The sequence below is a fragment of the Scardinius erythrophthalmus genome, assembly GCF_964197995.2.
Source record: "Scardinius erythrophthalmus genome assembly, chromosome: 7".
NCBI lineage: Eukaryota > Metazoa > Chordata > Actinopteri > Cypriniformes > Leuciscidae > Scardinius > Scardinius erythrophthalmus.
In genome coordinates, this window is record NC_138227.1 from 18,924,553 (window position 1) to 18,938,170 (window position 13,618).

Genomic DNA, 13,618 nt, shown 5'->3' on the forward strand with positions numbered 1-13,618 from the left:
AATACCTGTTTTATCTTGTTTTAAATTAGCCCCCAGTGAGCTTTGTTAAAGTCTACTTTAACATTGAGAATCTCTGTTTTAAATCAGAAATATTCATGTCAGGGTTTCCTGAATAGGCAGTGGTTGGTGCCCCTGGGCACTGACACCTAGAATGGTTAAACACCATGGTAAAATGGTTAAATATAAGAATAAATCAATCTTCTATGACAATTGGGTTAAGAATTATATTCTAATGGTCTCGCAACTGATAAAAAACGAGGGCTACTTATTTACATATACTTAATTTTTTAAAGACATTGGGGATTCCAATATCTCCACGAGAATATAGCATTGTTTTTGAGACTTTTGCAAGGCAGTAGTGAACCTCATAAGCAATCAATGTTTAAAAAACAGGTTTTGTTAAACGGTGTTAAAGATGTTTTCAGATGCCTGATTCATTGCCCTGCAACACCTCGAAATAAATACTTTTGGAATGACCATTTTGAAAATATTTGGACTTATAATAACAAATACTGTATCAATTATAAAGGTAATGAAATATACTTTAAAATTATACATACATTTTTTCCAACAAACCAGTTCCTAAAAAGATATAAAAATGACCTTTCTGAATTGTGTGTATTTTGTAAAAAGGATACTGAAGCAATTTTGAATCTTTTCCTTAAATGTATATATGTTAAATTATTTTGGATTGATGTGGAATATTTATTTAATGTTAAGTGGAATTAAAATTCACATAGAGAAAAGAGATGTTATTTTTTTATTATGACAAAAAAAATATAGTCAAGTCACGTTTTTATGTTAAATTTTATTATATTACTTGGTAAGTTTTATATACGCAAATGTAAATGGTCTGAAAGGATACCCAACATCTACCATTTTAAGGCTGACATGAAGATTTACTTTGAAACATTGCAAGGACTTTCAAACCACAAAGCAACCAGAACTAAAGACATCTACAAAGAATTAAATTCCTCTGCTTTATTTTGATTATACACGGATAAAGTATCTTTTTCCGTTATGTTTTCTTTTCTTTTTTCTTTTTTTCCTTATTGTGTGAATCGGTTTTCTGTAATATTTTTGATATGAATGTTACCTTTAATGTTCTTCATGGCTTATGATGCTATGGAATCATTTAGAGTATTATATGTGAAACATTTTGCATTAGTACATGTATAATAATAATAATAAAAAAAATAGTTCACAACATTACATATTTTAGAACTAGTGAACCCAGCTGTTTCAGGCATAATATAAACATCTGTTTCACTTCAAGATATGATATACATGTGAACAAAGCAAAGAAAGAACAAAGAAAAACCAGTGCCGAATTCAATAAAAATTTATGACTGAAAAAATAAATGTAAAAATGGACGTCCAAAGATGTTTTAAAATTCATTCTATTTTAAAAGATTTACATTCTTTGACATCTCACTTCAAATAAATAATTTAGGTCCTTGGTGCTCAGCTGACAAAAAGCTCTATGGTGTTGTCACGGTTTCTTTCTTCTAAGCAAATAAAACCATTTCCGATTGTGATCCTAGATGACTAATGATGGCACTTCAGTCCATTTAAGCTGGTGGCTAGATTTGTGTGTACTTAAACACTTTGTGTCACTGTGAGTGAGAGAGCACTGTTAGTGCTGAGTGCTGGAGTGAGGCTGGGCAGAGGGCCATACTTAGAGATCAGAGAACCAGGGAAGTGCAAAATCAGCCAGTAGATCTTGTGCCATTTCCTTAGCCATGCATTATTTACAGTAGCGATAGTCAGGAGCATGAAAAATTAGGCTTGTGTATATGTGCTGGGGGCAGGAAGGCTTTGAAAGTTGTTGTCTTCCTTTGTTTCTTTGTGTGGTACGCTTAACATTTTTTTTTTTTTTTTTTTTTTTGCTAATGCAGTAACTTTCTTTTCTATTCCTTGCTTATGTTTCTCCACCCTTGCGCTGTACATGATCAATAGCTGCAAGCAAGTTGTGGACCATGCATGTTAATGTTTATTTCACACTTGCAAAGGTACATAGAAAAACATATTTTGTACACAAATCACAGTTTTAAAAGACACATAGCAGCATTTTTGCATCTCATTCATATTGGCCTAATGGTTATTATGAACTACACAGTTAACATAATTGCTTACAGTGAACAAAAGAGTTATGAGTAAGATCAATTTCCAGAAAAAAAGGTGCATTAGATCACATGAATTCACAAAACAGTAAATTATACAGTACAGTGGTTATAAATGAAGTCTTAGGTGTCGAGTTGCTAACAGTCTAGATTCACACATGAAGGTCATACAAAAGTATTGTCAGGACATGAGAATAATGATGAAAAATAAGTGATAAATTGCTTAGAAATCTATAGGAAAGGGCAGTAAAATACTTAATTCAGTATGAATGAAACAGATCAATAGACTGTGCTGTGGAATGTGTCCCTCAGTCTAACTAACCAGATAAGTGCTGTTATGTATCTGTACCTCCATTTTTACAATCTCATATTTAATTTGTGTAATTTTGTCTTAATAAGCAGTCACAGAGATGCAATCAACACTGTGAGACATGTCAAAGAAAAATCCCTTAAACAAGCTCATTCTTGGTGAAGATAAAAAAGTGTTTTGTCCACCCACAGCATGCCTAAATATTTCTATAAATATGCTGATATATATCTCATATTTATAAGGGTTAAGTATGGAAATTTATGACAGGGAGACTGGCATTCTGTCCTGGAACGAACCCTGGAAAAGATGAATAGTCCTGTGATTTGTTTAGGATACTGATATAAAGGTCTTGGCACAGAATGGTGCTGGCCGTTGCATGCCTCTAGTTGAATGTCCATGCTCCAGCAGTTTTTGTCAGGACAGAGAGGCCTGGCATGCATAACGTTACAGTCTTACCTCTCTGAAGGAAACTATACTAGTACAGGACGTGTAGTGGAGCCCCATGGCTAGGACAGAGCCATTGAGAGAATATAGCACTGGACAATGATGTACATTCCCATCTGTAGATACCCACTACTCTCACAGATAAAGAAATGAAAAAGATAGTAATGAAAAATGCTGACAGTTATTCTCATACAAGATCAGGCATGCACGTGGTCATTTTTATAATCAAAACCTACAAAATAAATAAACAAAAAGCTTCTAACAGTCTTGTCATCCCTAGTTCGTTCCCATAGCTTTAACTCCACATATAAATCTTTTTATAAAACATACATCAGTAGTTATATTGCAAATATTTCTGTGCATAATTTATGAATGCAAGATCAACCAGGAGTAATATGAGGTTAAAATGCAGCTTGCCAGTCGTAGCCCATCTTTGAAAAATGTCCCCTCGTCCTTCGTGTCTTCCTCAGGCGATTTCTTGCCGAAACAGCAATGTTTCTCATTTACATAATGCAAGCCATCACTGTTCTTTTTAACATATGGGATTTAGTTTTTTTTTTCACTGAGCATGCTAACCTACTGCATGCATTTTTGATATTTAATCAGATCTTATTTAGATGCTACAGTCCTCGTTTATTTTTCAACTTCTGTGGCATTATTAAGAGGGAGATCTTATTTTAATTACGTTGTGTGTGAGTTTTTGCAGTAGTGCTGTAGATGGGTTTCTCGTCTTACTTAATCCCCTTTCCAGTTACTGAGGATAGAGCAGAAAAAAGAGCATATGAATCATAACAGTGTGGAAATATAATCAACCTATCAAACAATAGTATGTGACTTGCTCCATCATTTTGGCCCAGAAACTAATTTGTGATATATAATTATGTTTCTACTCCAGACCGTTGTAGATATACAGTATAATCATGTAAATGGTGGCTGTCATAACTTGTTTTTAAGAAAATCTCCTCAAAACTATTTTCAGATATTTCTGACAGAATTGGGTAACTTATCAAATAATTATTTTATTAATAAGTTTTTTTTTATTCAACAAGGACACATTAAATTGATCAAAAATGACAGTAAAAACACTGTTACAAAATATTTCTATTTCAAGTAGCTGTTCTTTTGAACTTTCTATTCATCAAAGAATCCTGAAAAAATACTCAAAATAATAGAGCGTCACATCTATCTAGATAACACAATCAAAGCTTGTAATAAGACGTACCTGCAACCACCACATATATTATGATGCTAAGGAGGCCCACGATGATAGCCACACAGCTAAGCAGGCGAGCCAAGCGTCCCAGGCGTCTCGCCCCATCCATATCCCCCTGCTGTAGACTGTTTCTGGACTGTAGCGAGACAAAAAAGAGAGAATGTCACACACAAAAATCCCTTAACAAAAAAGTATGCACAAAATACTTTTTTTTTCAGTTAAGTCATTGGCTGAAATCTAGCAAGGAAGCAAAAGGTCAGAGGTGACTGAATTGTTCAAGTGATTTGAATACAGGATAAGGTTAGCCGATAAACATGTTTCCTTATTAGTGCAGCCCTATATGCCACAGCCACCCATTAGATGGTCAGTGTTCCCTAGAGAGAGCCTCTCCAGTAGACTGCATTAAAGGAATCAATACTGAGCAATAGATTGTGCAGGATAAAGCCTCTGACACAGTGGCCAACCAATCTCCCCGACCTCAAATGCTAATTCCATTCTCCATCACGTAGGTGGTCTTTTTTCGTCTTGCGATGTGACGCAATCTCACGTTATCATAAAAGAAACTCAGGAGTCTCAAGAGTGGTGTTGCTGTCCATGGTGCTGACTGGACTTCCTGAAGCTTCCCGAAGCACTTTTAATAGCAAGCAAGTTGTACTTAATATGTACGGCTTGATTCCCAAAAGCATTGTTATCTAAGTAGGGCGTAGAAGAGCCTTGTAGCTTGTGCAACTTCATATTTCTCTTTTTTTCCCCAGTTTAAGGGACACAAATTATATTAATTACAGTGTTATTTAAGTATTATTAAGATACTATTATAGTTTTTGTTCAAATTAGTTTTTATTTTTATATTTTCCATTTTTAGGATGTGACCCTGTAACAGTTTTCACACACTTATGTAAGTATTTTCAAACTACTTTTTGGTTTCAGTCTTAGTTCAGCACCTTCGGACTTGACAGCTCCCATAATGATGTGCCACTACAAACTAGTTTGGGGAAACACTTTTTACTCCATATTAATGTGACGTATGACATAAGGAAAAGGTATCGTTCACTCAAAATTGAAAAATTCTGTTCTTCCAAACCTGTGTGACTTTTATTCTTCTGTGAAACACAAGAAATGTCCAAACCATGGAAGTTTCAAAATTTTGTGAGCCACAAAATAAAAATGCGCATGCAGGTTTGGAACGACAAGAGGGTGAGTAAATGATGAACTATCCCTTTAAGATGATCTTTGTCAAGTTGAGAAAAGAAAAATTCAAATGTTGAAAATTAATTATAAATATTTCCTATGGAAAAAAAGCTAAACGCAATATGGCTCAGAAATCCTTAATGTTGCATGATGTTAAACAGACAGTTTACAAACAGTAGGAATCCACCTTCACGTTCATCTCTATATGTACAACCAAAGACTGAAAGGCCGACAGTGGAACCATTATCCTCTTAATCATGTCTTCAGCGTTCACTTAGAGCAGACGGTGGGACAATAGCAGATAGGATTACAGCTCTATCAAACTGGTTTTGTTGGAGAAACTGAAGAGCTTCCCCCATCACATACACACAATCTTCCCTCACCCACAGGGAGGCTCTGCTTCCACAATGTCAAGCTGCAGTAATATATATGCGCAGTACCATTCAGAAGTTTAGGGTTGGGTCAATACGATTTTTTTTTTTTTTTTTTTGAAAGAAATCTCACTTGGTTATGCTCACCAAGACTACATTTATTTTGGTCAAAACATGCAGTAAAAACAGTAGCAGTATTACAATTATAATTAAAGTGCCATCAAAATAACTGTTTTCATATTTCAAAGTGTAATTTATTCCTGTGATGGCAAACCTGACTTTTTGCTGATTTGGTACTTAAGAAACATTTTATTATTATTATTATTATTATTATTATTATTATCAATATTGAAAACAAATATTTTTGTGGGAACTGTGATGCATTTTTACAGGATTCAAGTTCAAAAGAAAATCTTTTGTAACATTATAAATATTCTTTAAAAATAAATTGTATCCCTAAACCTTTTAGCTGTAGTGTATACGTGCACACACACACAATAAAAAATATTGTGTTTCCTCCTAGAGTATCAAGTTTGTCAATTTGAGCAAGTTCTCAACCATATGACTCGATGTTGACAACTGAGGGACTTACGCAACTAACGTTATACTGCTATCACAAAAGCAGCATCTGAACAGCATCGTTTGTGTAGCTTCAGTTATTTTGTCTTGTGAAATATATTCAAATATCTGTTTTGCAGATGTAGATCAACTCCTATGGCGCTTTAGATCCGGAGCCGTACCCTTCCCTCTTTACTAACCAACCCATCGTCTCTCAGTTCAAATACTGCAGGCTTGCTCGGACATCCTAGCAGGGGTATAATATGTGACTGGAGCTGCACAACGTTATTGATTCCCAAGACTAATCACTGCGAAAAGCCGTGTCAGCACTTTCAATCAGTGGGAGTCTTTTTGAAAATACTGTGTTGTAAAATGCCATCTGCCATTCTTGCGTTTCAATCTCACCTGCTTTCATTCAGCAGGATGACAGTGCAGTATGTCGTCGTGATGCAGGCATGCAGCTTCCGGCTCTTTGTGTTTTAAGGTGCATTTTGCCTGACTGCGGTTTAGAGAATGCTCAGAGATTCTAATGGGCTGTGTGCGGCTTTTCCGAGCAGAGGAGGGGTGTGGTCCAGTGACACAGCAAATGGATAACGCTGATTCCCCATGAGCTTTGGCTTGTAATATATTTCTCATGAACTGGAAAGTCTTTGCCAGTTCTTCTGGGCTGATTTGATGGCCCCCTTTTCTCCTCACTTTCTCCCATAAACACAGAGGAAAGCTCCCCTCCCCCTCTCAACCTCTCCTGCTGCAGCCTGGGAGTGAGCAGCAGCTCTTAGCGTTCCCTCACAAGCCTGAGCCATTAATTATAAACAGCCATGCCAGCGGCCAAAGAGGACTAACTGTAGAAAACCTGCAGAATGGAGGCAAAGTCCCCTCTCTTTGTTTTTGTTTTTTAGTCCAAAATAAATTCATTTTCAACAAGAAACCAATACTTTAATATTTCTGTATTAATTTGATTATATTGACAGTAATAATTAAAACCACATTCAAGATGTTTTTTTTTTGTTTTGTTTTTTAACTAACTTCTTCTGCAATTATTATTATTATTATTAGTAGTGGCCACTTTCTTTACGGGCCATAATCAAGACTGCAGTTGGCAACATTAAAGGAAGTGCAGCTTTAAATTTATTGAGTGACGGGTCGATAAAAATTGCCTTACAGATCATTGTTTAAATATTTAACTTTTTTTTTAAATATATATACCTTGGAAATACAATATATCTGTTGATATTGTATATTTCATTGTGCATATTAATTTCCCCTATTTTTATGTTTAGATTAGCTTAGTTAATATTTAAAAACACTAATAATTTAATATCACAGTTAAATTCTTTAGGAAATTTGAAAATTAATACATTTTCATACTGTGCAGTATAATTTTGTGGTGCCTAAATTTGCTTAGTTTTTAGTGTTTTATTTTTCATTCACTTTTTAACCAAAAATTTGGATCGATTGTGTAGTATTTTTAAATCTGCCATTTAACTGAAATAACATTAAAACAATTATGGACTCATTGGTATCTGCAAAAATTGTAATATATATGCATGCCGTTGCCTCCCTGAACTTTATCTGCTGACATTGCTATTGGACAGTGTACATTACTATTTTTGTAGTATTATTATTTTGTTGTTCTTGTTTTTAATGTATTTATTTAGTCTATTTCTTTATTTTTCATCTCCGGCCTCTCTATTTTGCTCATGGAAACAAGCTTCTGTTGTCAATGCATGAGCAGGTGCACTGGAAACATGATCTCACTGGCTGTTTGCTTTCATAATGTAATGTTTCACTCAGCATTGTGAGAACATGATGACACCATATTACAATATAGGGCTTGTTTGAGAGACGAGCAACAAGCTGCTTTACGCATCAATATTTTCCAAAGCTATTTCATATTGAAAAGCTGGAAAAGCAGAAATTGGCAGCCCATTGTAGTCTCAAATTCCTGTTATAATATCATGTACACAGATATGGACACAGAAACAAAGCCATTCAGCAGCTCTGCTTACCATATTTTACCAGCAGAAGCTGATTTACCATTGCACTGAGATTGTCCAATTAAATTCACGTCACCTCCCCATGCCAAGCAAATGATTCCTTTCTGCTTCCATGAGCTTCAGCTTACCATAACATCTTATTTGCCACTGTATTGCCTCTGTAAGCTCATTGATTTCGGCGTTCCTGATGCATACCTACAGTACGAACATTGCAATGTTGCCGGTTACAATATTGATTTCTAGGTCTCAGCTGAAAGGAACTGTTTAGATGTCTGGCTATGAGTCTGAAATCATCCAAAAATGATTTTTTTTATAGGATTCCAACACAAAATAAAAACAAATATTTTTGTAGCATCCCACTTTTTTGTAGACTTCCTCTAGTAACCAGTGAAAGCCTCAAAATTTCTTTATGTCTATTCTTCTTCTTTGTGCTCTTATTTTGAAAGTGTTTTAGTCCTGTTTTGGTCTATGAATCTGTACTTGTCCTGAGGGTTGTGCCAAAGTTGGACACCTTATTCATAAAGGCACAAATATTGATTTGGGAATAATAGGTAAAAAAATTATAGAATGATTAGCCTGTGACACCAATATGACTAAAGTGTGAACTTCATAAATGAAAATGTGCATAGTGTGATTTCAAGATTAAATCAGATGATTGTGTTGCGTCTCTCTCTCTCTTTATTGTGCTCGTCTCAGAAATCTGTACTTGTCAAAAGTAACATTAATATTAAATACTATAATGATAAATACTTTTATATATTAGATTATAATCATTTAAAATGTGTATGTCTCTCATGTTTTAAACTTGCCAAACAAGATATGCAATAACATGACTCCTGAATAATCCTTTATGTTGTTTTGTTTTGAGCAGTTTTAGTTTGTAATAAACAATAAATCATTTTCCAGTTTAAACCTCACCCACATAAGAGTTATGATCCAAATTGTATTCTGTAATCCTATCCGCATTCTATTTGAATTTATTTTTATAAAGATAATTTTTTTAATGAAGCAAAACGGTTATGTTATTATGCTATTTTAAAGGTTCCTACATTTTCTGTTTTGGAGGTCTCCTACAATAGGTTTACATGCATCCAAGGTCAAAAAACACTTTAATTTTCTCATAATGTACATTTCAGCATTCCTGCTTTTTCTCACAGTGTCAGGAAAGCAGTTCGATAAAGGATTGGGTCTCTCTAAATCCTTCCTCTCCAAGAGCTTCCTCTGCTCTGATTGGTCAGACAGTCCAGTCTGTTGTGATTGGTCTCCCATTTACAGTGCATGTTGGAAACGAAATGCAGATCAACCCTTATTTGCATACCTCAGGTCTTTAGTGACCTGGGACGTCATTCACTTCGTCAAGTCAGACATCAATCTTCTTAGTATTCCTCAATCAATTCATTATAAACAATAAAAAACAACCTGAGGTGTGTAACAGTGTAAGAAAACATTTTCTGCACAACAATTGAATCTTTGATGACTGAATAAGTGCAAATCACCTTTATTCCAAAAGGTGGCAATGTCTGATACACAATAATGAAGTGACGTTTCACTTATAGTTACTACAGGCAGGAAACAGAAGAATAGGAAGAATCATCAGCAAAACTTGAAATGGCTCAGTGATTTACTGCAGAGCAAGTACTGAACGCAATCAAATATTAGTGTCACTGTCACTTGATGGTGGATCTGGTGAAGAAGCTGTCAGCTTTTTGAAGATGTTGAAAATGATAGTTTTGAGAATATGTTTGAGATGGCGGATATGAGCCAGATGCTGAATGTGGGAAATGAGCTCTGACGAGAACAGTAATGATGGTATAAAACATCTGCTCAATCTGAACCTTTCAAAGCTCCAAAAGGTAACAAAATATGATTTATTTTATTCTTCTGTAATCGTTACTCTAATATCAGGAGAGTTTTATACTATCGCAACAGGTAGAGATCCATACGTGTTAGATATAGATTCGGGTTGCTAAAGACCTGAATATGTAATAATGATATATATATATGAATTTCAGCTTGAATTTTGGTTTCTTAGCACTTGTATACACAGTGATACGAACAGTAAACATTGCCTCGTTGTTCATAGACAGCCAATGAAGACCATAGGCGGGCATTACGCAAATTTGTTACAAACCTAAGTAGGTTCGTGCCGGAAGTAAGACTGGAATTACTGATGACTCATTTCAGGCAGTTCAGAATCGGTTCTTTCTTTGGGAGACAATAACTTGTCCACTTTAATCTTTGACACTTTGCAGACCTTTTACATTTACAAACGGTTGTATTACACTACATGAAACGTAATATCCGAAAAAAGCATAATAGAGGTTCTTTAAGAATTACGCCCCAAAGTAAGACAGAGGGGTCGTTATAGCAGGGCAGAAGGCTAAATTGATCTGTCTTGCCCTCTGTTGAATTGCCGGCAATGCTCTGGTTTCACCCGCCACACTGTTGGCATGAAAGAAAGGCTTATTTGGAGGCTTATGCAAGACTGGGAGATGCTATTTGCATGAGCGTGGTCAGTAGAACAGGTGTTTGCAGAATATTGGTTTCAATGCATTCTGCATTATGTAAAGGATTTCGATTTTTTACAAGAAAATGAAGCACATTTGTATGGCGCCTTTACACTCAATGATAATTTAATGCTCTAATTTGTGTTTCTCCAATAGTGCATGTCCCACTGAAACACTTAGAAAGTTGTAATGAAAACTGAGCACACAATGGTTTAAAATTCACTTAAGACTGAATTTGACTGTCTTATTACATTTATTGAAATGATATGATTTAAAAATGATTTAAAAGCTGCTCTTGTGTGACTATTATATGCTGGAAAGTCTCATTTGTATGATCCTGCTGAAGTTATACGCTGCTTATTCACTGTTCTTTCAGAGAGAGGGGATGAAACAGTGAACACAGAAGCACTCATCTTTGATCAGAAAAAGCAGGGCACATTGTTATCTGCTAACAAGAGTTTTTTTTTTTCCAGAGGGACAGTCATGTCATGGATGCAATCTCTTGTAGGCTAGGTCTTTATTAAACACAGATAAATGGTGCACGCTCACAGTGCGGTCCTCCAAGTTACTTGGATGGAAATAATTATATTTTTTAGATTATATTTGGCTTCTTTTTTAATTATAATATTTGTATCGTTGCTTTGAAAAAAAATGTTTGCCCCAACAGTATGAACCTAAAGCTTGTTCTACAGTGTTTTCAATCAAAATTCTTTCATTTTCTGGCTTTAAAAGAACAGTTCACACCCCATTTATGCTTCCTAAATGACTGTTTTGCTCCACAGTCCCCAGAGTTTCTGCTGTGTGGGTGCTTTATGTGCGGTGGATGTAGTCTGCACCAATTTTCATGGCGAATAGCTCCCAAGCACGCAGTCGGGTCCGTTTACTGCGAGCATATGCAGGGCTGTAAATCACACCTGTCAGTGGATTTGTGCTCTGCTCTCTCATCGCAGCTCCTGCGCTTTTGCATATGATTTGCAAGAGTATGGCAAGTCACTTTAGCAATTATAATCAATAGTATCAATTTAAAACTAAACTTATTCTATAAAAACTAACAAGTATCTAACTATTTTAGTACGTTGTTTTAGTTGCTAAAAAGTAATCCATTAGTGATCATTTTCACTTTCTCTGTACTTATTACATAGTAGGCTACGTATGGCTACTAGTCAGTATCTCAATAGTAGCAAGTAACATTTCCATTCTATGATGAATTCAGTGATGGTCAGATATAATTTATTAACTTTCTTACCATTACTATTAACATTTTATTTCTTTGTAAAACTATCCCAATAGTTACTAGTATTGGTTTCAGTTTTGTTAGTAGCCTTTTCTCTTTTTTTATTAGACTGTAGCTCAGGGAGTTCAACTAGGGGGGGAAATAGATACAGTAACTGTTGGAATAAGAATCTCATGAATGTTTACTTATGAATAGTCACTACAGACTTTAGTAGGCTAATTTAAACCTATGTTTTTTTCTAATTTAAACTTATGTAAGTATACTAGTACCAGTAGCTTTAAGGAATGAATGTATAAACGGCTTGCCATACAACAGACAGACACTGTTTACTGAAGTAAAAGAGATTTTTGTTTTGTGGGCTACTTTTATCACAATTTTAATATATAAAATGTGGAGATTTTGGTCTGAATTACGAAATAAAACCCACCTTGAATTATTTCAATTATAACTTATTGATCACTGTTTACTCACCATAATTGAATAGACCAACGCAACGATGCTTAGTGGCCACACGGGACAAAAGCAGGAAAAAATGACCAGTATGAGGTAGTCTTTGGGTTTCTGCTGCTCCTGGGCGGCATTACCGGTGGAAGATCTGCGGCTCAGGCTCACTCTGGACGGGGAGAGATGATGAGCTGATCCGAGCTGCCCCACTGATCCGGATCTCAACGGCAGACTGTGGCCGTTCTGATCCCCGTCGACATCCTTGTCACCCCCGACACTGACCGTGAAGGAGCTGGAGGTCTTCACCCCGGTGGGCTCGGTGGTCACCAGGAGTTTCTCGGTCTCGGCTGGTTGAGTACCGCCGCTCTCCCCCAGATTCGATTTCGCAAACTCCGTATCGGTGTTTATTGCCATTGTGGAAATCCAACGTTAATATTTCTGAAAGAAAAAAACTCCTTTTGGCAGATGTGAAATATTATAAAAGTGTTCAAACGGCGCTAATTTCCCATTATTTACGATTTCTTCAACTTCAAATCACTCGTTTGATTGTATTCATTCGGTTAATTTGACTTGAAACGTCGAATAAAGATGTCCAGATTATTATTATTATTTTGCTTTGCAAATTAGTTCCGAACTAATTAAAACAAGTCAAAGAGCCGCTGTGGCATTATCCTCCCATGTCGATATGGTCATCCTCTCTTTGTGATCAGGTTTAATGGATTCAGTTCCGCTCAGTTCAATCCAGATCGGAAGACGATCTCCTCTGCCCACACACTCAACTAAACCACAGAGACGCGACTCATCTGGACTTCAGCATCTCCACCGCAGCATTACCCAAACGTCTTAAAAGCCGTAGAGAAAGCGGTTTTCACGTGTAAATAAATGAAAAAGCGGGTGCTTTGCGCTCTTTTGTGATGTTGCAGCAGGTCAAAGTAATTGCGCAGCAATGAGTGCAGGGATGTTCCTCTCTCACCTCCTCTGCATCAATGATCCTGCAGGACTCCCCATGCAACACTCACAATCTTCCTCCCCTGGGGATGCTGCAATACCTCCCTGTGTCTTTTGTTAGCCTTTTAAATATATGTCATAAACAAAAATCGCTTGAGCTCTTGTTTGTTATTTGGTTAGTTAACTAATTAGTCAAAGATGCAAGTGGTTGAAAGAAGGATACAGTAAGAGAGAAAGCAGACCATTTTTTTCTCAATGAAAGCCGATATTTGGAAAAATGC

The 13,618-nt window shown here is 35.9% G+C and overlaps 1 protein-coding gene across 1 annotated transcript; it reads right to left on the reverse strand.

Annotated features, from left to right (window-relative positions):
- Positions 1-3,608: 3,608 nt before the first annotated feature.
- Positions 3,609-12,803, reverse strand: trarg1a (trafficking regulator of GLUT4 (SLC2A4) 1a; the record flags this gene model as incomplete). Its single annotated transcript, XM_081370826.1, has 3 exons — positions 3,609-3,631; positions 4,100-4,226; positions 12,417-12,803. The coding sequence occupies 3 exons, from the start codon at positions 12,801-12,803 to the stop codon at positions 3,609-3,611; spliced, it is 537 nt and encodes a 178-aa protein (XP_081226952.1).
- Between the last annotated feature and the right edge of the window lie 815 nt (positions 12,804-13,618).